Genomic DNA, 23608 nt, shown 5'->3' with positions numbered 1-23608 from the left:
TTTGAGAAAGGCTTTGCTACAACTTCTGAAGAGGGAACAGAATCAACAAAGGCCCATGGCCTATATGTGTCTTGGTCCTCCTCTCCCACAGGTCCCCCATCACCCATCCTCATATCCACTTCCTGCTCCCTCAGACCATCACTTGTCACTCATACCGTCCCCCCATGACGTTGCATCCTCTTTGCTTCCAGAAGGAACCATTTCAATCACTCACCATGAGTCAGTGATAACATCTTGCACAATGCATGGCATAAATCAGCAGATTCAACAGGGCCTATGTCACAGAGACTCCGTGAATGTGTTTTAAACCCTTGGATCCAATGCGTGTGTGTCACACCTCGACATGTCTGTCACACTTTAAAAGGTCACATTTATCGCAACCAGATTCACCGAATCTGCTGAAATATCTTCAGGAAATTTCAGCAAGTCACTGTTAATGGAACCCAAGCCGCATTCCATTGACAGTGATGTGCGGGTTCGGCAGATTGGCCATACTAAATTGCCCCTTAGTGTCAGGGGGACTAGCTAGGATAAATACGTGGGGTTACGAGGATAGGCCCTGAGTGGGAATGTTGTTGGTGCAGGCTCGATGGACCAAATGTCCCCCATCTGCACTGTAGTGATTCTATGATTCTAGGGTGGGGTATGAAACTAGACACACATCCTTTTCTTGAGTAGGTTTATTTACAGAATACAGCATTACGATTTTTTTGCCTCCTCTACCTACCAATACCCAGGTCGGGATTTTCCAGTCACACTCACCCCACGGTCGGAAAATCCCACCTAAGGTCAACGGAGGTCCGTGTCCCTCCTGCTACAATTCCCGTGGTGGGCGGGACGGGAAAATTCCACCTTTAGTGTCCCAGCACTCTCCATAGTCTTTTAAAACAAAGGATCTGCATATTAAACACAAATAAGAAGGGGTGACAGCAGCAGGTAGGGCACGGTAACTAAAACAAAACATCAAAAGGAAACTTAACTAATTAAATTTTTTTAATAGATTTTTTAAATAGAAACTACAGCACAGAAAGAGGCCATTCAGCCCATCAAGTCTGCACCGACCACAATCCCACCCAGGCCCTACCCCCATACCCCAACACATTTTACCCACTAATCCCTCTAACCTACGCATCCCAGGACACTAAGGGGCAATTTTAGCATGGCCAATCAACCTAACCCACACATCTTTGGACTGTGGGAGGAAACCGGAGCACCCGGAGGAAACCCACGCAGACACGAGGAGAATGTGCAAATTCCACACAGACAGTGACCCAAGCCGGGAATCGAACCCAGGTCCCTGGAGCTGTGAAGCAGCAGTGCTAACCACTGTGCTACTGTGCCGCCCTAATTAAAATGTCATTCCCGGACACGATGATGTATCCCAGCCCCCTGACAGTATTGAGGGTTAACCATTCAATGCATGGTGAGTACTCAAATCTTTTAAGCTTTTAAGCTAGCAAGGAGAACAGACACAGTGAATTTCACGATGGTGTTCTGTCATTTCATACAGAAAATGTAACAGTTATAGTTCACCATATCTTGCTCTTTGGAATTTTGTTATTGAAAGGGTCTTATTTTCACCCTGTGGCCAAGGCTGGGAAAACAGTGTTTATGGAACTAACACAAGGTTTAGATTAGTCGCTTATCCTGAGTATGCAAGCGCTGGCCTCACTGAAGGCCTTGTTTGCGAATAAGCATTTTCCATTACCTGACAGAGTTGTTTGCCATAACTTAATTTCCACAGTTGTTGCAACTTAATTTTTCCACACCAGCATCTGCAGTTTTTAACTGCTTTTAACAATGGTTTCACAAGTCCCAGCAACTTCATGGTGCTTTATTTGAAGCATCTTTAATCTTGCAGAACAAAATGAATTAAATATTTGGCCGTGGCTGGAATTACAACTTATTTTCCACAGCAGCACCAGGTAAAAGTGTAGAGTTTGTCACAAAGCTAAGATCAAACTCTACCAGGCATAGTTCCCACATTGCTTCTCTCGGGCTGCGAGGCAAGGACAACCTATCAACATCACGTAGAGCAACTAGATGTATTCCACCTTCACTGTTTAAGAGTTATCAGCAATACCAAAGATTAACTGGAGGCTCTGGATCACTAGTCCAATGACAATACCACCATGACACCATCTCCCCCTTCATCCAATCGGTCTTTCGCCATTCCGTGATTATCAGCATCAATCATCTGTCCATCGACTGAGTACTTAAATCTCTTAAAAGCTCTGTTGTCACCACTTTGAAACAAAACTGCTCTCCTCCAACTATCAGTCATAGAATCATAGAATCCCTCTGGTGCAGAAAGAGACCATTCAGCCTGTAAAGGGAAAAATACAAGAGAGCACACTTTAAAATGGCTGCTTGGCACATAAAGAGTTAACTGGGAAAGAAGCCAAAAAGCAGACACCGGCTCCCACTGTTCAGAAATCACTTTAAATCAAAACCTAACAGACAAGCCATTTCCAAATCACAGACAGTGACTCATAGCAAACTTACACCTCAGGAAGCCAAGCCAAGGGTCAAGACATCTTTTAAGATAAGGAAAACCCGAAACAAAGAGGATAGATTAACCTTAGGGAAGGCGGGAAAATATGAATGCGAGGAAACCAATTAACACCTGAATGAGCCGAAACTAACCATTGATAGATACAGACATGAGGAAATGTACCCATTCATATAAGAACAATACTATGTTAAATGTCTATATCTGTTTGTACTTGCTTAAACGATGTGATAATGTTCGAATCACCAGTTTACCCATTGTGTAAAGGGTATAAAAATGGACTGCTCCCGACATTCTAGTGAGAAAAGGTATTCTACGAACTTGTGCCTTAACTCCCGGAGCTCCGTTTAATAAATCGTATTTTCTGAATCTCGAAGTCTGACTACTAGTGGATTTTTCCCACAACAAATTGACGTAGTCGGCTAGGATCCTATTACTGGTGAGATCGATTGGCCACGGTCGCAACCGGGGTAGAGATCACGGAATCTGTGAGAGTCGGACTGGATCAGAAAATACGGTTTACAAGGGGGAAATATTTGTATTGTGTATCTGATATAGTGATAAGTACTAACTGCTGATAGTAATAAGTAACTGTGGTTTGTGCTGATCGACAAAAGGACAAGGTAGAGCCTGTCTCAAAACCTCTGCCTTAGACTGGCTATTAAGAGCAGAAATCTGCCACGTGAAAGTCAGGAATTGAAGTGAGTGAGAGACACCAAGGGCACTAAAGGATTGTGAAGCACAAAAGGGCAGAAGTCGGTTTAACATCACCCTCTGTAGTGGCGAACAGACGCAGAGTTGCCAGCTGATTGCATGAAAGTATTGAGAAGTTGAGAACTGTACTGTCAATGTTGTGAAAAGCGAGGCGGAACAGGAGTTTGATCAACTCTGACCTAAACCGGACTCCGGTGGAGAAGCACATTGCCGAGGTGGTAATCGTGGAAGCCGTGAGTATAACTTGAAACCCTGTAACGGCAGTGAAACACGGTGTGAGGATAGCAATAGTGGCCGGGGGTAGTGAAGTCCCTACGGTAGAGAGCACACTTTGCTAAGAGTAGTAATAGTGGCCGGGGGTAGTGAAGTCCCTACGGTAGTTAGCACACTTTACTAAAGAATAATCGTGGCCGGGGTTAGTGAAATCTGCGAAATGGCAGATAGTGAAGTTAAAAGGGGATCTGCAGGTTCCCTGATTGAAATCTACATGACAGACAGGAAGGAGTTAATAAAGAGAATGCAAAAGGATGGCTGGGATAATTCTCAAACCTTAGAGCAGCAGAGAAAGTGGATAGATAAAGAAAAAAGAAACAGGACGAAGAAAATAGGAATACTGTTAACACATCAGTTAGCAGGTCTAATTGAACAAGTAGTTGCCTCTACGAGGAAATGGAGAGAAGATAAAGAAAGAATTAGAGAATTAGAATCCCGAGTGAGGGAACTGGAAAAACAAAATCAGGTTTTAGAAAGGCAATGGGGAGGAGAAACTGATCCTCTACCTTCTTATGAGTCTACCCAGCAAGGACCAACCGCTCCCTCAGAAGAATGGGAACAGCTGGAACACAACTTAACGCCCATAACTAGAGGGGGGACAGCAGCGCGACCAAAGGCAAATTATAAACCCTTTACCCCAGGGGAAAGACAGCAGATAATGGCTTCCCTGGGCAAATTACAAACTAGAAGCGCGAACACTAAATTCTGGGAAGAATTAGACACAATCTGGGTAGGACACCAATTACACCTAAGAGACATACACCGGCTGGTCAGGGCAGCCTGTCCAGCGGATAAGTGGAGGCAGGTAGCAGGTGGACACGCTGCCCCTATAGCACAGGATTATAATGGGGGACGGTGGACACATGTAATCCCCCTAACAGCAGAGATAGATGCCCAACAGGCATCCTTCTTACAGTTTAAAGAAGAAATTCAGAGGGTCTTAGGGATTGCTCCCACTAACTGGAGCAGAATTACCACCACAAGGCAGCTAAAAGGAGAAGGAGCTTCTGAGTACGGGGAACGACTGTTCCGGATATACCAAGAGTGCTCAGGACAAGGGAATCCAGGGCGAGGAGATCGAGCGTTCATCCAGGCTTTTAAGGATGGACTCTCCAGTTCTCACCAGGTCATCCTAAAAATGGGAGTGATTATGTCCCAAGATTACGATGAAAATGGGTAGAATGGGCTAGTGGCATACCTGGAGATGATTAGTTTTTGTATTTCAGTGTGTTTGTGAGATCTGATAGCTTGTCCAATGTAGGTGGTTGTTGTTGTATTAGATTGAGAGCAGGGAGCTGCAGAAGCCTGTTTGTTCCTGCGGAATGTTTGCTACAGGCAGTGGGTGCAGTGCATTGCACCTTGGTTTAGCCTCAGGGGGGCTGGGAGAGTGTTAAAACTGTTAAAGATTAAAGTGATAGGATTTCTTGAATTTACTTCTGTTTTGAGTTAATTACAGTTTGGAAGAAAGAAGAATAAAAGCGACTGTCTTAATCAACGTTCTGTATTCTCTTTGAATGTTTTACTCTCATCCCAGTTTGAAATGATAAGCTTGAATGAAAAAGGATGTGCTGTGGAATGACTTTTGGAAGCTTCCATGTGTGTGTGTCTGTGTTTAAACAAAGTGGTTGCGTGGATGTTTTGTTGTTGTTTGCTTTAATGTTTTAATGTTAAGAAAGGATTTAAACCTTGGAAGGAAGCATGTGCTCTTTCCTTTGTCTTGAAGTAGAAATTATAAGAGTTAGTTGAGAAGTTAAGAGAAGAAAATAAGTAATTTTGTGGAAAGGTAGAAAAGCAGGAACAAAAGACTGAGGTAAATATATTGTCTATGAGTCAGTTTAAAATATATCAAGTCAGTGAAATACAGTATTAATCGCAGAATATCGCGATTTACGAACGTCAGATAGTTTAGTATTCTGAACTAGTTAAAATTATGTACTGCCGTCGGAATTTCATGTGCCGTTTATTGTACAAGGTTTGCCAAATATAAAAACACTGCAAAGCTTAAAATCTAGCCAGTTAAGAAACCAAAATGTTCCTAATCAAATAACTGGTATGTATTGTACCTGCTTTGATTTTGATTCGGCGCCTGTTATTTTTCCTAGAGTGCGGGGGTTTTGATCTGGAGCTCAGTTTAAAAATGGAAACGGCTTGAATTAAAAGGGTTTGGATATACTAATGAAATTAAGAGCTACCACAAACCGGACAACCGGATTAACCCCTTATGAGCTAATGACAGGACGGGCGATGCAATTACCAGAAAGCATCATAACAGGTGGGACCGATGTCGGTCCACTAAAAGATAAAATCAAGAGATACGTTCTGGATCTGAGCACCCAGCTAAAAGGGTTGCGCAAATTGGTAAAAGACAATCAGGAAATAAAAGACGCAGAGAGAGAGCTGGAAATGCTCCCTGACGTCCCAACAGTGGGAAGTCGCGTCCTAGTGAAAACACTACCCGACAAACCAGGGTTTGCACCAAAGTGGAATGAGCCATATGAAATTATAATTAGTGGAGACACCTGTGCCAGGATAGACATAAGAGGGAAAGGTGTCTGGAAGCACTGGACCCAACTGAAATTATACAAAGGAGATAAGTAGCTAAATTGATGAACTAACAGAACTGCTTTCCTCAACACAGGCAAAGACTGCAAGCAAGAGTCGCGGGTTAATAAATAAAATAACTTGTAAAATATTGAATTATAGTGTTAAGTTTTATGACTGTTGCGGATATGTATGTAATCGCGTATGTAACTGTATTATTTTGCGTTGTGGCAACTGTAAATTTGACTGGGCTGGAAGATAATTTGTTTTACAAAGCTCACATACACTGACACGGGAATCGAACTGTATGTTACCCGTTAACACAATCTGTAGAAGCCCTATTTGTAGCCACCCCTGGGTGGACCCCTCATGACTTATATACTGTAGATACATCAGAGACACCCTGTAAGGGACAAATTGGCAAATATAAAAGAGGTTTACAGGGGAGATGTGTGGGACTTGTAAACCCCACAGATCCTACATGCGGGGGGTCCCAACAGGAGGGAGGAAAAGCTTGTCCAGATACTGCAAGCTATCCGCTTTGTTTCACGGGGCAGGGATGGGGATGTGCCTATGCCTTAGTCCCCAAGAATGATTCTTGTGTACAGACACAGTGTGTCCGTCAACATTGTCGGATTAACAAGGGACAGATTACTTGTATTTGTGACGAACGGAAATGTTTAAATATAACCGCGGGAAGACAGCTTATTTGCGGGCAATGTAATGGAACTCACGTAAGCTCAGCCAAATGGACATACCCCTTTGATACTTACCAGGTGGTGGGATCAAACGGGAAGCCAAATAAACTGAACAATTGGCAGTATGAGCAAACTCACAATCGGGACACTAAATGTTACCGGGCTAAGAAGGGGTATGTATTCCTCTTCAATGGTACCTACATGACAGAAACACCAAACCTCCCGAACCGTTTTGCGGTAGGAACAATCGGGCCACTGACTGTTCTATGCCCTCAGAAGGGGTACATTCGGAGGAGAATAGTAACCCGGGCTATTAGCAGGGAATTCTGCGCTGACTGGGAAGCCCCGGGTACACTGGGATCCTCACTGGGGTATGGGTTCCTCGGAGCTTTATCTCTAGGGGGGTCAGCCGGGGTAATTGGAGCAAAGAATAGAAACCATATTGTTTGTGGACTAACAATCCTGGGAAACAGCACTTCAAAAGCATTGGAGGCTGTTAACCAAGAAATGGCTGAACTAAGATTGTATGCACAGCAGACACGATACGCAGTGGACTACCAGTTAGCACAACAAGGGGGAGTATGTGCAATCATCGGCAACAAATGCATAACCCATGTCACAGATGAGTCTTACAATATTACACAGGTCATCAATGACATCAGGAAACAACTTGATAACTTTAGACAGGGACCCAGGAGAGGAAGTAGTTGGCTGGCATGGCTGGTGGGAGAGTCCTGGGAGTCGTACCTGTTACATGGATTGGTCATACTCATTGTCATTATAATTGTCTGTTGTCTGACTGTGGGATGCCTTAAAGTCTGTTTTAAAATAATGTTGACAAGAATTGTGCCAGGAGCCAGTGTGTACATCGAAGAAGAGCCCCTAATGAAGATCCCTGAAGACATCAGAAGAAATGAAGATACTGGAAGAAATGAAGACATCGAAAGAAGCAAAGAAGGAGAGAAGAACGAAGATTTATATATGTGAATGTATGATTGTTGGTCTGGGGATTGTTAAAGCTATAATCCGACCAAAAGGAGGGACCGTAAAGGGAAAAATACAAGAGACCACACTTTAAAATGGCTGCTTGGCACATAAAGAGTTAACTGGGAAAGAAGCCAAAAAGCAGACACCGGCTCCCACTGTTCAGAAATCACTTTAAATCAAAACCTAACAGACAAGCCATTTCCAAATCACAGACAGTGACTCATAGCAAACAAACACCTCAGGAAGCCAAGCCAAGGGTCAAGACATCTTTTAAGATAAGGAAACCCCGAAACAAAGAGGATAGATTAACCTTAGGGAAGGCGGGAAAATATGAATGCGAGGAAACCAATTAACACCTGAAAGAGCCGAAACTAACCATTGATAGATACAGACATGAGGAAATGTACCCATTCATATAAGAACAATACTATGTTAAATGTCTATATCTGTTTGTACTTGCTTAAACGATGTGATAATGTTCGAATCACCGGTTTACCCATTGTGTAAAGGGTATAAAAATGGACCGCTCCCGACATTCTAGTGAGAAAAGGTATTCTACGAACTTGTGCCTTAACTCCCGGAGCTCCGTTTAATAAATCGTATTTTCTGAATCTCGGAGTCTGACTACTAGTGGATTTTTCCCACATCACAGCCCATCGAGACTGCACCGGCCCTCCGACAGCGCATCTTACCCAGAACCACCCCACACGCTATCCCCAGAATCCCATGCATTTACCCCACTAACCCCCCTAGCTTACATATCTTGGGACACTAAGGGGCAATTTAGTGTGGCCAATCAACCTAACCCGCACATCTTTGGATTGTGGAGGGAAACCGGAGCATCTGGAGGAAACCCAAGCAGACACGGGGAGAACGTGCGGACTCCACACAGACAGTGACCCAAGGCCGGAATCAAACCCACGTCCCTGGCGCTTTGAGGCAGCAGTGCTAACCGCTGTGCCACCGTGCCAACCTTTGTTGAGTATGAGCTCCCTATTTGGCGCGTGGAGGCTTGTCTAATCGGAAAGGAGCAGCGGGGGAGGGGGTGGTTTAAAAACACCTGGCTCCACTCAGGTGGAAGTCAATAGACTTGGGATCGATCTTTGCTCTGTTAATGTTGAACAGCGTTCAGGTATCACTGTTGGGGATTGATGGTGGAAGACTGGCCTCAATAAGATTATTACACTGGCGATGAGGAGTGAAGCAAGACTTTTCTTCCCTCCGGATCATCTTTACTGTCGAGACAGGTAATCCTCCGGTAAGAAACATGCCTCTTTTCATGAAACTTCATTCCTACAATGCAAGAATAGAAGACTGGGCCCAATACGCAGGGCGCATGCATTACTCTTTGTGGGCTGACGGTATTGAGGGGCCGAGAAGCAGAAAGTGGGCCTGTGAACGGTCTTCAGTGTAATCAAGCCTGACCTACCCAGCCTTGACTCCAAAACCTTTAATCAATTGGTGAAATTGGGTTAAAGCTATTATGACCCAGAACCTTCCATAATACTCCAGAGATATTGCTTTAACACGTCAGGGTGAACCCTGACATCCGAGGATTTATTGGTACATGCAATGTTAGAATAGCAATCCCAGGAGAATGGAAACTTCAGGTGCTACAATGAATCAGAGAATCCCTACAGTGCAAAATGACACCATTTGGCCCATTGAGTCTGCACCGACTCTCTGACAGGTCCTATCCCCGTAACCCCATGCGTATACACCACGAAGACATTGAGGGACAATTTAGCATGGCCAATCCACCTAATCCGCACATCTTTGGACTGTGGCAGGAAACTGGAACACCCGGAGGAAACCCACACAGACACGGGGAGAATGTGCAGACTCTGCATAGACAATGACTCAAGCTGGGAATCGAACCCAGGACCCATGGCGCTGTGAGGCGGCAGTGCTAACCACTGTGCTACCGTGCCTTACCTTAATTACTGGTTTGCAAATACACAACAAACAGTGATGAAAACGCATTTATAAATTTGATGAATACAGGATACATTTGATGGTTGTTAATGAAAGATTACAAATGTAAAATTCATCATATAGCAACATTAATATTGAATCACTCATTCATCTTAAAAACTTGGTTCTCAGCAGAGAGTGTGTTGACAGAATTTTTTTTAATGTTTAGATTTTGAGCTGTGTAGCTATTATTTCATTACAACTTGGATTGATGGGGACAAAGAATCTTGCTACAGAACGTCTGAGAAACCAGCTGAATGTAACAGTGTGTTGTCATTAGGTGGCGCTGCGAGACAAGCCTTCCCTTGGAAACTTGTGATTCTATCCAACACAGACTGATTGGGTAAAGTTTCTCTAACACTGCAGCTCCCGTCACCCAGCATGTCCACCTGGTACCCAATCCTTCCCCTCTCTTGCCTGGTTTCTCTCACTGTTGCATCATTATTCATAGAACCATAGAATCCCTACAGTGCAGAAGGAGGCCATTCGGCCCATCCAGCCTGCACCAACAACAATCCCTAACCGCGTAACCCCATCTATTTACCCTGCTAATCCCCCTAAGGCATTGCAGCAACTCTCCAAAAGAGCATGCTACCCAGGCTTACTCCCACACCCTATCCCCATAACCCCACGCATTTACCTTGGCCAATCCACCTCATCTACATATCTTTGGACTGTGGGAGGAAACCGGAGCACCTGGAGGAAACCCACACAGACGCAGGGAGAACATGCAAACTCCACACAAACAGTCACCCAAGGACAGAATCGAACCCGGGTCCCTGGAGCTAAGAGTTAGCAGTGCTAACCGCTGTGCTATCCTAGAAATTTACCTTGGCCAATCAACCTAGCCTGCACATTTTTGGAGTGCAGGAGGAAACCAGAGTACCCGGAGGAAACGCACGCAGACACAGGGAGAATGTGCAGATGCCGCACAGACGGAATTGAACCCGAGTCCTTGGCGCTGTGAGGCAGCAGTGCTAACCACTGTGCCACTGTGCCACCCATACATGTGCATCTGTTGCCTCTTGTTCGTTGCCACCCACCAGAATGACCCCTCGCCAGCTGTCCCTCTCCTGAGGCCTTGCCCGCTGCTCTTCTCGTGGCCCTTCCCCGACCCCTCGCCTCCTCACTCGCTGTCCACTTCCTGTTTCCCGCTTGTTATTCTGTCCACCATGGTGCTCGCTGTAAGGGCTGTGGGAAGGAGCACGGGTGGCGTGAATGGTGTCCTTTACTGGTTGGTTTTGATCTGCACCATCTTTGACAAAGGCTCTTGCCTGGGAGCCCGCTGAAAGTGACGTTACAGGCACTCCAACTGTGTGGCTGGAGAGTGCGTCCTTGTCATCTGCAGTGTCAACAAATGCGGCCTTTCTCTCATGGTGATTGATGAATGAAGTGTAGAGAGAGTTTGGACAGCGTTCACTCAATGGCATACACGTCTTCCAATGATCACTAACTTAGCAAACTCAGTCAGATGTCACATGGGAGCTGCTGTGGAAAATGTCACAGCTCTACAGTAGATGGCGCTGTTTTGACATAGGGATGAACATCATAAATACTGCAAGCTTAATATTAGTGCATTCCTGCCTTAGACAAACAATTGGCAGCATTAACACAGAGACAAGTGCAACCTGATTCAGGGCAAAGCAGAAAGAATATAGAATCATAGAATCCCTACAATGCAGAAGAAGGAGGCCATTTTGCCCATCGTGGCACAGTGGCACAGCAGTTAGCACTGCTGCCTCATAGTGCCAGGGACCTGGGTTCGATTCCCGGGCTCGGGTCACTGTCTGTGCGGAGTCTGCACCTTCTCCCTGTGTCTGCGTGGGTTTCCTCTGGGTGTTCCGGTTTCCTCCCACAGTCCGAAAGACGTGCTGGTTAGGGTGCATTGGCCATGCTAAATTCTCCCTCAGTGTACCCGAACAGGCGCCGGAGTGTGGTGACTAGGGAATATTCACTGTAACTTCATTGCAATGTTAATGATGTGGCGTAGCCTGCGTTGGACTGGGGTGGACACATTAAGTAGTCTCACAACATCAGGTTAAAGACCAACAGGTATATTTGGTAGCACGAGCTTTTGGAGCGTTGCCTCTTCATCAGGTGAGTGCCTCACCTGGTGTTGTGAGACTATTTACTGTGCAATGTTAATATAAGCCTACTTGTGACTAACAAACTTAAAACTTGAGTCTGCACTGACGCTCTGACAGAGCATCTTACCCAGGTTCTATCCCCATAACCCTATGTGTTTACCCCGCTAATCTCCTTAATTTACACATCTTGAGACACTAAGGAGGAACCTGGCACGGCCAATCCACCTAACCCGCACATCTTTGGACTGTGGGAGGAAACCGGAGCACCTGGAGGAAACCTACACAGACACGGGGAGAATGTGCAAACTCCACACAGACAGTCATCCGAGGCTGGAAATAAAGGTCCCTGGCACTGTGAGGCAAGGCAGAAAGAGTATAGAATCATAGTCTCCGGGTGCTCTGGTTTCCTCCCACAGAATAGAGCGAATGTTTCACATCTGATGAAGAGTCATCAAGAGTTAAAATGTTCTCTCTCCACAGATGCTGTCAGATTTTTCCAGCATTTTCTATTTTTGTTTCAGATTCCAGCATCTGCAGTCTGTCTGGAGTCGACTCATTCTCCCCATGTCTGCGTGGGTTTCCTCCGGGTGATCTGGTTTCCTCCCACAGTCTGAAAGACGTGCTGGTTAGGGTGCATTGGCCGTGCTAAATTCTCCCTCAGTGTAACCCGAACAGACGCCAGAGTGTAGCGACTCGGGGATTTTCACAGTAACTTCATTGCAGTGTTAATGTAAGCCTACTTGTGACACTAATAAATAAACTTCAACTTAAACTTAATTTGCTTTTGGAAACTCAACCTGACTTACAATCAGGAACTGTGTACAATGGCTAACGGCAATATTATCCTTTAGAGTATGAGGATAAAAACTGGCAGGCAATCTGCCCTCCAAAGCTTCTGTTACCAGCACTCAGCAGAGTAGCACATTGCCTTGTGATCACAACCCCACAGCTAGGTAATGTACGCAGAAGTTGAAAAAGTAGAAGTGAACATTTGACAGGCATATAAGTAGTAAAAGGATGGTAAAAAGAGTAGGGACATTTAGGGACCACAAAGGGAATTTACACATGGAGGGAGGGACATGACTGAGTATTAAATGAATACTCTCTGCTTTTACCAAGGAGGTAAGTGTTACCCAAGACATGGGGACATACGAGGAAACTCTGTCCCTCGTATACAAGTCAGGTCGGATACTTCAAGGTGTTCTAAGAAGCTCGCCTGACCTGTAATGTTTTAAGTTGAATTTGGCGAGGACGAGCGTGAGAGGTTTCACTCCAGGTTTGATTCAACTGACCCACGAGGAGCTTTTATCAACAACAAAGTTTAATTAAGAATATTGTTGACATGTATAGTAAGACGGCACGGTAGCACAGTGGTTAGCACTGCTGCTTCACAACTCCAGGGACCTGGGTTCGATTCCCGGCTTGGGTCACTGTCTGTGTGGAGTTTGCACATTCTCCTCGTGTCTGCGTGGGTTTCCTCCGGGTGCTCCGGTTTCCTCCCACAATCCAAAGATGTGCGGGTTAGGTTGATTGGCCATGCTAAAAAAATTGCCCCTTAGTGTCCTGGGATGCGTAGATTAGAGGGATTAGCGGGTAAAATATGTAGGGATATGGGGGTAGGGCCTGGGTGGGATTGTGGTCGGTGCAGACTCGATGGGCCGAATGGCCTCTTTCTGTACTGTAGGGTTTCTATGATTCTATGACACTTAGCAAGAACTTTTAACAATTACAAAGAAGAAACCCAACCATGATAATGTATAACTCTTAAGGAAATATCTCAAATGTGTTCCAACCAAAGCCAACATCCAATATACAAAATAAAAGCAAATTACTGCGGATGCTGGAATCTGAAAAGAGAAAATGCTGGAAAATCTCAGCAGGTCTGGCAGCATCTGTAAGGAGAGAAAAGAGCTGATGTTTCGAGTCCAGATGACCCTTTGTCAAAGCTATACTCTCGGAAGGATGTGAATGCCTCAGAGAGAGAGTGCAGAAGAGGTTTACAAGAATGGTTCCAAGGATGAGAAACTTCAGTTATGAGGACAGATTGGGGAGGTTGAGACTGTTCCCGTTAAAGAGAAGGCGGCCAAGAGGAGATTTGATCGAGATGTTCAAAATCAAGAGGGGCCTGGACAGAGTAGACGGGGAGAAACTGTTCCCGCTCGGAAAAGGATCCAGAACGAGAGGGCACAGATTCAAAGTGATTTGCAAAAGAAGCAAATGTGATGTGAGGAAAAACTTTATCAGACAGAGTGCGAGCGGTTGGGGTCTGGAATGCTTTGCCTCGAAGTGTGGTGGAGGCAGATTCAATCGAGGCATTCGAGAGGGAATTGGATGATTATTTAAATAGAAACAAGATGTGGGGGTACGGGGAAAAGGCAGGGGAGTGGCACCAAGTCATGATGCTCATTTGGAGAGCCAGGGCTGACACGATGGGCTGAATGGCCTCCATTGCAGCACAATGGCACCACGACAATACTGTGATTGTAAAGAATGAAGCATTGTAAAATGATCCACAGCTTTTTAGCATTTTCGAATGATGAGAAAAGTATGTTGCATTTGTAATTAGTCTTTGAGTTTGCATACTTCTGGGAAAATACAAGTGTTCTATTTAATTTGCTTCTTTTTTGAAAGGCTTGGATATTAAGTAATGATTCCAGTGCCTGAAAGCCTGTTTAGGCTGGTGTATATCGTCAGTAAATCAGAGCCACAACGTGTGCTTAATGGCACTACTCAGTCCTTTACATAACAGCTGTTCAGTTAGAGAGTCACATTTACATAGAAACATAGAAGATAGGAACAGGAGGAGGCCATTCGGCCCTTCGAACCTGCTCCACCATTCATCACCATCATGGCTGATCGTCCAACTCAATAGCCTAATCCTGCTCTCTCCCCATAACCTTTGATCCCGTTCGCCCCAAGTGCTATATCCAGCCGCCTCTTCAATATAATGTTTTGGCATCAACTACTTCCTGTGGTAATGAATTCCACAGGCTCACCACTCTTTGGATAAAGAAGTGTCTCCTCACTTCCGTTCTAAATGGTCTATCCCGAATTCTCAGGCTGTGACCCCTGGTTCTGGACTCCCCCACCATCGGGAACATCCTCCCTGCATCTACCTTGTCTAGACCTGATAGAATTTTATGAGTCTCTATGAGATCCCCCCTCATTCGTCTGAACTCCAGCGAAAACAATCCTAACCTAGTCAATCTCTCCTCATACATCAGTCCCGCCATCCCCGGAATCAGCCTTGTAAACCTGTTAGACATCATGTGCCCATTAAACATCCGACCCCTTCTCAACCAACATGTCATGGACAGGATTGGGGGGGTTAATTTAAATATCTGATTTCCCCACTCTGTACTGGTCTGTAAACAGAAAGGTGTTTTTTATTCTGATTTTCCCCCCTTTATAAATTGTGGCACATGTTCCCCAACCCTTAAATTTGGAAATGTTCCAATCCTCTGTTAATAACTTGCACAGTAAGAAGTCTCAGAACATCAGGTTAAAGTCCAACAGGTTTATTTGGAATCACGAGCTTTCAGAGCGCTGCTTCTTCATCAGGTGAGTGGAGAGGGAGGTTCTCAAACACGGCATATATAGACAAAGATACAATCGCAAGATAATTACAGATCGGAATGTGAAGAATGGTTGGAATGCGAGTCTTTACAGGTAATCAAGTCTTTACAGGTACAGACAGTGCGAGTGGAGAGAGGGATAATCACAGGTTAAAGAGGTGTGAATTGTCTCAAGCCAGGACAGTTAGTATGATTTTGCAAGCCCAGGCCAAATGGTGGGGGTTACATGTCGTGTGACATGAACCCAAGATCCCAGTTGAGGCTGTCTTTATGCGTGCGGAACTTGGCTATCAGTTTCTGCTCGGCGATCCTGCATTGCGTGTGTCCTGAAGGCCACCTTGAAGAACGCTTACCCGAAGATCGGAAGCTGAATGCCCGTAACTGCTGGAGTGGCCCCCGAATGGAAGGGAACACTCCTGCCTGGCGATTGTCACACGGTGTCCGTTCATCTGTTGTTGTAGCCTCTGCATGGTCTCGCCGATGTACCACGCTTTGGGACATCCTTTCCTGCAGCGTATCAGGTAGACAACGTTGGCCGAGTTGCATGAGTATGTACCGTGTACCTGGTAGGTGGGTGTTCTCACGTGTGATGGTGGTATCCATGTCGATGATCTGGCACGTCTTGCAGAGGTTGCACTCTCTCATTTCCGTCTCTATGAACGGTATGCTTTGTCTGTACAGCACGCAAGAAACAACACTTTTCACTGAATGTTAATACATGTGACAATAATAAATCAAATCAAATCAAAGGTTGCCATGGCAGGGTTGCGTGGTGTCGTGGTCGCTGTTCTCCTGAAGGCTGGGTAGTTTGCTGCGGACAATGGTCTGTTTGAGATTGGATGGTTGTTTGAAGGCAAGTAGTGGGGATGTGGGTGCAATAACTTGCTCAGCAAACTTGAGGCAAGATAAAAATAAAAAGGGTTTTTTTTTCCACACACAAGCGTGAGTGCAATGTCCACCCCTTTTCACATTTGCACAATAAATGGGAATAAGGAAAAAGGTTCAGGCCACAAAAATAAAATATATGTATTGGTTTTATGTTGGCGGCGTTGGGGGGGGGTGGGGGGGGGGCACAGTAAGAAGTCTCACAACACGAGGTTAAAGTCCAATAGGTTTATTTGATAGCACAAGCTTTCGGAGTGTTATTCCTTCTTCAGGTGAGTGAAGAGTTGTGCTACCAAACAAACCTGTTGGACTTTAACCTGGTGTTGTGAGACTTCTTACTCGGTTTTACATGCTCAGAGTCTAGAACTAGAAGTCAACTGGAAGGTTCCTGCCAAGGGGAGGCTGACTGACTGATCCCTGTCTTTTCAGAGTGAGGTTTTCATGACAGGAGAAGGCACATGGAATGGGTCAATCGGGAAGGACCAGTTCCAAGGTTGCAGCAAACGGCAAGCTTAATGAAGATCCGAGTTCTTTCGCTTGCCACCGGCTTAATGGCAGGCAGCGCAGGCAGTTGCCTGCAGTTCCGTTCATGTTGGACGTCGGACAGTAACTGCCGGAATTCAGTTCGTACAGATATCAAAGCTGTTACTGCAGTGTAGTGGTTATCGCGTTCGCCTAACACACGAAAGGTCCCCGGTTCGAAACCAGGCAGAAGCATTCATTAGTGGGCAGCACGGTAGCACAGTGGTTACCACTGCTGCTTCACAGCTCCAGGGACCTGGGTTCGAATCCCGGCTCGGGCCACTGTCTGTGTGGAGTTTGCACATTCTCCCTGTGTCTGCGTGGGTTTCCTCCGGGTGCTCCGGTTTCCTCCCACAGTCCAAAAGATGTGCGGGCTAGGTTGATTGGCCATTCTAAATTGCCCCTTAGTGTCCCGGGATGCATAGGTTAGAGGGGTTAGTGGGTAAATATGTAGGGATATGTGGATAGGGCCCGGGTGGGATTGTAGTTGGTGCAGACTTGATGGGCCGAATGGCCTCTTTCTGCACTGTAGGATTCTATGATTCTATGAAATCACAGTGCAGCTTGGGGGGAAGGTCATGTGACACCTCCACAATATTGGACACGGAATGACCTGAATCTTGAGGTTTAATTGGAGTCAGGATTCCTTTTGTTCTTGGAGAAACCAGTCTCGAGTTGGTAAACACTCTCTCCCTTGTTGAGATTATTGTACCAGAATTGCTAATACGTGGGCCATTAGCACCATGAGGGGATTAAGACCTGCGAAGATTTTCCTTTGTTCAAAGTTACCTGGGGCAGATTCCCTGTCCTGTGGCCATTGTTACCTTGAAACTGGCTCACGATTCCAAATAAACCTGTTGGACTGTAACCTGGTGTTGAGAGACTTCTTTCAAGGAATAAGACTGGGTAGATTCAGGTAAGATGTTATGCCTGGTTGGGGATACCCAGTCCAACGCCGGCACCTCCACATCATGGGGAGCCTAGAACCATGGGACACAATTTCAAATCAACTGGGAAGCCACGAAGGACAAAGATGAGGAGAATTATTTTTACTCAGAGGGTTGTGAATGTTTGGAATTCTCTACCCCAAAGGGCAGTGGAAGCTCAGTCATTGAGTATGTTTAAAGTAGAGATTGACAGATTTCTAAGCACCAACGGCATAAAGGGATATGGGGACAGTGTGGGGGAGGGGGAGGGAAGTGGCATTGAAGTGATTGATAAGCAATGATTATATTGAATGGCAGAGCAGGCTCGATGGGCTGAATGGCCTACTCCTGTTCCGATATAAACAGATCAAACCAAGCCCGGCAATAAAAACATCCACAAGCTAGAATACTGGAATAACATCTTTTTATTTATTGATGCGAATACGATATAACAGCGTATCTTTTTCCAAAATGACTGTCAAAATAGAATTCAGCAATTTACACTGACAAAGCTGTCACAATTTTAAAAAGCTGTAATTTTTTTGTTAACGGACTGCGATCAGCTGGAGTAAAGACAGCAAGAAACCACAAATATCTTAGAAATGTCAACACAACCTCTTGGCTGAAGGACTTCCATCAATTCTCCTGCCACCAACAGATCATTAACTGAATTATTTTAAAATGTTAATCTTTACAATAGTCCAGCCGGGATGATACAGAGCAAGAGAAGTGGCAACAAGGGACAGCAAAGGAGCTGATGAACAAAGCCCCCAATGACTTACAGAGTTAAATCTTGTCCAGCCCCCCCTTCCCAAAAGTCTCAAGGAACCATTGTTTATAAAATCAAAAGTGCTGAGAGCCTGCAAATTCATAGAATTCCCAGAGTGCAGAAGGAGGCCATTCAGCCCATCGAGACTGCACTGACCACAATCCCATCCAGACCCCATCCCCATAACCCCATGCATTAACCCGAGCTGGTCCCCCTGACACCAAGGGGCAATTTAGCATGGCTAATCCACCCAACCCACACATCTTTGGACACTAAGGGGCAATTTAGCATGGCCAATCCACCTAACCCGCACTTCTTTGGACTGCGGGAGGAAGCCGGAACACCTGGAGGAAACCCACACAGACACGGGGAGAACGTGCAAACTCCACACAGACAGTGACCCGAAGCAGGAATCGAACCCGGATCCCTGGCACTGTGAGGCAGCAGTGCTAACCACTGTGCCGCCCCCCCAGGATTCCTGGATTGGAAAAGATGTCCCTGTCCAAGTGATGTGGCTGATGTAAAATTAATTGTCAATTGAATTGACTTTACAGAGTGGTTGAAGAGAGACATACATTCAGTATATTTTTCATATGTTAATTTACAAACACCATGGGCAAACAAGCCAGAACTTTATTCAAGGTACAAGCAAAAAACAAAATACTGCGGATGCTGGAATCTGAAACAAAAACAGAAAATACTGGAAAATCTCAGCAGGGAGGTTGTTTCCACTGGCGAGTGAAACTAGAACTAGGGGGCATGGCCTCAAAATAAGGGGGAACAGATTTGGGACTGAGTTGAGGAGGAACTTCTTCACCCAAAGGGTTGTGAATCTGTGGAATTCCCTGCCCAGTGAAGCAGTTGAGGCTACCTCATTGAATGTTTTTAAGGCAAAGACAGATAAATTTTTGAACAGTAAAGGATTTAAGGGTTATGGTGAGCGGGTGGGTAAGTGGAGCTGAGTCCACAACAAGATCAGCCATGATCTTATTGAATGGCGGAGCAAGCTCGAGGGGCCAGATGGCCTACTCCTGCTCCTAGTTCTTATATTCTAGTCCAACAGCATCTGTGGGGAGAGAATAGTAAGAAGTCTCACAACACTAGGTTAAGGTCGAACAGGTTTATTTGGTAGCACAAGCCACGAGCTTTCGGAGAGAGTAGAGCCAACTCTGACGAAGGATCATCCAGACTCGAAACGTTGACTCTATTCTCTCTCCACAGATGCTGTCCGACCTGCTGAGATTTTCCAGCATTTTCCGTTTTTACTCAGGATAGGTTTGGTTAGTTGCCTGCTGTGCGCTAAGTAACGGCTGGCGCCACATACACACAGTAATGGGATGGAACCTACTGAATCACTTGGAAATGTATTTCGAATCAAGTTAGAAAGGATCGACAATTGTTTAGTTTCACACTGGTTTGAAAGCGGTTTATGTTTGTTAACAGCAATAACGCACTCCATGACCCAAACCATGTGGCTGTGACATGATTTTATCTTGCCGAATATTATAGGGCAGGTTTTTTCCCAGCCCTTCCCGCCGGCAGGTCTGGTGACCCTCTGCAACGAGTTCCCTGGTAGCAGGTCTGGCCGGCGAACCATACAAAACACCGTAGACTTTGGCATCTCCAGAAGATCCTGCCGGCGGCCAGTGGTGAGCTGTCTCTGCTGCCAGAAAACACACCATGCTGGGGGTCGGGGGGAGATAGATTCCGGCCAGTTACTGGAATGTGTATAAGCCTCAAAATCAGACAGATTTGGTGCATCAAAGTTGCCGTTCATCAGAAGGTAAAACTTTGATTCATTCAACAGAACAACAAATGGATAAAATGACGGCGGTGCCTCAGCGAGATCCTTTCCGCACATCATTATCCAGCTAAATGGAATAGAAGTGAGCACAAGATAATAACTACTTAGAAGTCGAAAGCCCAAATTGGGCCACCGGGAGCTCTTTCTAATGCAAATTTGCATTTCCTTTGGAGGACAGAATACTTTCAAAGCCATTAAATTAAGGAAGACATTCGAACAGCCGCAAGGTGACTTGTCCAAGTTATATCTGCTGAAAAGGACTCACTTTCTGAAAAGGGTTAAGCTCCCAATTCAACACATTTTCTTTTTGTCATTTGCAACATACTGAAATTTTCTGGGGGCATTAATGACCTCAACTTGGCCCCAAAACGTAATTTACTTTTCTTTTACGATTGTGAACACTGACTGTAACAGCAGTGGCTTGTTTCTCAACCATTTCAGACTGACTGGTGTGTCTTCTTCGCGATGCATACCTTTTGCAGCCTTTCAAGTTGAAACAAATGCGTGCTCCCCGAGAGGGTGAGGAGATAAAAGGTGCTTTTACTTTTAATCCCACAACGTTTAGGGCAGAGTTTAATGTTGCAACTATATGCCTCAATTCTGACCAAACCTCATTCAAAATGGCTGGTCTATAGTCAGCTGCGAGAGAAGCTCACCATTTTTATTGACCTTGCGTTCTGCTGCTTGAAACAACCAGCTCCCGGGGCCCATGAAACATGCTGAATCTGTAGACCATGACAATGAGAATTTAAAAAATTATTCATTAGTGTCACAAGTAGGCTTACATTAACACTGCAATGAAGTTACTGTGAAAATCCCCCTAGTCGTCACACTCCGGCACCTGTTCCAGTACACTGAGGGAGAATTTAGCATGGCCAATGCACCTAACCAACATGTCTTTTGGACTGTGGGAGGAAACCGGAGCACCCGGGGGAAACCCACGCAGACACGGGGAGGATGTACAAACTCCACACAGACAGTGAGCCGAGCTGGGAATTGAACCCAGGTTCCAGGCGCTGTGTGGCAGCAGTGCTAACCAAATAGCACCCAGTATTGTCCAAATTTAGGAGATAAAAGAAAGATTTTGCCTGTTGGAGGCCAATATTAAGATGATCTTTCTCTTCACCCTATCTGTAACTGCAGCACAATATTCCGAACCCTGGCCTTTTCTTTTCCCCTATGTACTCTATGAACGGTATGCTTTGTCTGTATAGCGTGCAAGAAACAGTACTTTTCACTGTATCCCAATACATGTGACTATCATCGAATCCATAGATCATAAAATCCCTACAGTGCAGGAGGCCATTCAACCCATCGAATGTGCATTGACCACAGTCCCACCCAGGCCCTATCCCCGTAACCCCACATATTTACCGCTAATCCCCTGACACTAAGGGTCAATTTAGCACGGCCAATCCACCCAACCAGCACATCTTTGGACTGTGGGAGGATACCGGAGCACCCGGAGGAAACCCACGCAGACACGGGGAGAATGTGCTAACTCCACCCAGACAGTGACCCGAGGGCGGAATCGAACCCGGGTCCCTGGCGCTATGAGGCAGCAGTGCTAACCACTGTGCCACCAGATTCAAGAAATAAGCGGACCAGTTTTCTCAAGAAAAGTAGACTTGCAGCACTGGTCTGTTACATTTCCTGTAAATGGAATTAAAAAGAAAAGCAGCTTTCGTCCCTCCCTCAGATACTTGCTTCAACCTGAAAGATGCCAGAAGTTATACATTTGAAATAAGAAGCATGCGAGTCAGTCTGAAATGGCATGCAGACAGATCAGTGCTGGTAAAGCCAGCGCTCGCAAGAATAGAAGTTCATTTTCATCTTGGAAAGGGAGGTTTATTTGTGCACCTCCTTCAGTCACGACCAAATACAATCAACCCGCTTTCATTTGAAATCTGATTTTATTGCAGCTTGATATCCGTTCGCCAACTGGAATTGCGACTGCAGTCCCTACCCCAAAGCTTGTGATGAGCAGGAACAGAGCTTTCAGAAGAGCGGAGCCATCTGCCGGGGATCGTCTGGCAGTACACTGATCGAGTCTTCCGCTTTCCCACACAGCATACACAACATGGTGTACTCCTGGAGCAAGGAGGGGAAAGTTGTTGAATACTTCACTCAACATCAGTACCACTGTAATGACAAGACTATCACCCCCATGTTAAATGTTGTAACGCTGCAGCACCACCTTTAACCCGGATTTCTAACAGGACATCTAAAAGCATTCCTAATGAAACAAAAACAAGAAAACAATGTCTGTAGACCAGTATCTGAAGGAAACAGTTGCCGCATACTCAGAACCATAGAATCCCGACAGTGCACAGGAGGCCATTCGGCCCACTGAGTCTGCATCGACTCTCTGAAAGAGCATCTTACCCAGGCCCACCTCCCTGCCTTACCCCCGTAATCACGCGCATTTTACCACGGCTAATCCTCCTAGCCCACACATCTTTGGACACTAAGGAGCAATTTAGCACGGTCAATCCACCTAACCTGCACATCTTTGGACATGAAGGGGCAATTTAGCATGACCAATCCACATAACCCGAACATCTTGGGACGCTAAGGGGCAATTTAGCATGGTCAATCCACCTAACCTGCACATCGTGGGACACTAAGGGGCAATTTACATAACCCGAACATCTTGGGACACTAAGGGACAATTCAGCATGGCCAATCCACCTAACCTGCACATCTTTGGGCTGTGGGAGGAAACCGGAGGACCCGGAGGAAACCCACGCAGACACGGGGATAACGTGCAAACTCCACACAGTCACCCAAGCCAGGAATCGAACCTGAATCCCTGGCGCAGTGAGGCAGCAGTACTGTGTGCCACCTCAGCTGAACAGAGAATGGCTAAAGACCAAAGCATCATTTCGCTGTAAGGGGAGGTAATTTTGATCATTTTAGACGGAAGTTGCTTCGATGTACTCAACCGCGGATGCACGACTGATAATTCTGAAAAGAAAGCAGCACTTTAAAAACTCCTCCATCGAACCAAGAAGACATTTATTTTAATGCAGCAAAAGTGAAGCAACTGGATTTAAAGGGTTCCACAGCATTCTGTTAGGAAGGGAGTTCCAGGATTTTGACCAGTGAGTGAAGAAATGGCACTATAGGTCAGGATGGTAAGTGGCTTGGAGGGGAACTTGGAGGTGGTGGTGTTTCCCTCCAAGCCACTTACCATCCTGAACTATAGTGCCATTGATAATTCTGCTACCCTTGTCCTTCTAGGTGGTAGAGGTCATGGTTTTGGAAGATGCTGTCAAGGGAGCTTTGGTGAGTGGCAGCAGCACCTTGTAGATGTTACACACTGCTCCCACTGTGCCTCG

General features: G+C 45.7%; 1 protein-coding gene across 8 annotated transcripts in view; it reads right to left on the bottom strand.

Moving 5' to 3' along the window:
- churc1 (churchill domain containing 1) overlaps positions 1-23608 on the bottom strand; it is a 52727-nt gene that overhangs the window by 14598 nt on the left and 14521 nt on the right. The window contains exons 4-6 of one of the 8 annotated variants that reach the window (XR_013499987.1): positions 22234-22358; positions 17558-17748; positions 14379-16034 (exon numbers count right to left, since the gene is read on the bottom strand). Coding sequence is in view for 3 of the 8 variants with exons in the window: in XM_078233405.1 (XP_078089531.1) it covers positions 22266-22358 (93 nt within the window). In the remaining 5 variants the exon portion in view is untranslated. Of the gene's footprint in view, positions 1-762; positions 897-14378; positions 17749-18103; positions 22504-23608 lie in introns of those variants that run through there. The other 7 variants (XR_013499988.1, XR_013499989.1, XM_078233405.1 and 4 more) reach the window with 7 other exon arrangements.

Source organism: Mustelus asterias, chromosome 18, assembly GCF_964213995.1.
Source record: "Mustelus asterias chromosome 18, sMusAst1.hap1.1, whole genome shotgun sequence".
NCBI classification, from domain to species: Eukaryota; Metazoa; Chordata; class Chondrichthyes; order Carcharhiniformes; family Triakidae; genus Mustelus; species Mustelus asterias.
This window is presented reverse-complemented; position numbering and strand designations above follow the sequence as displayed.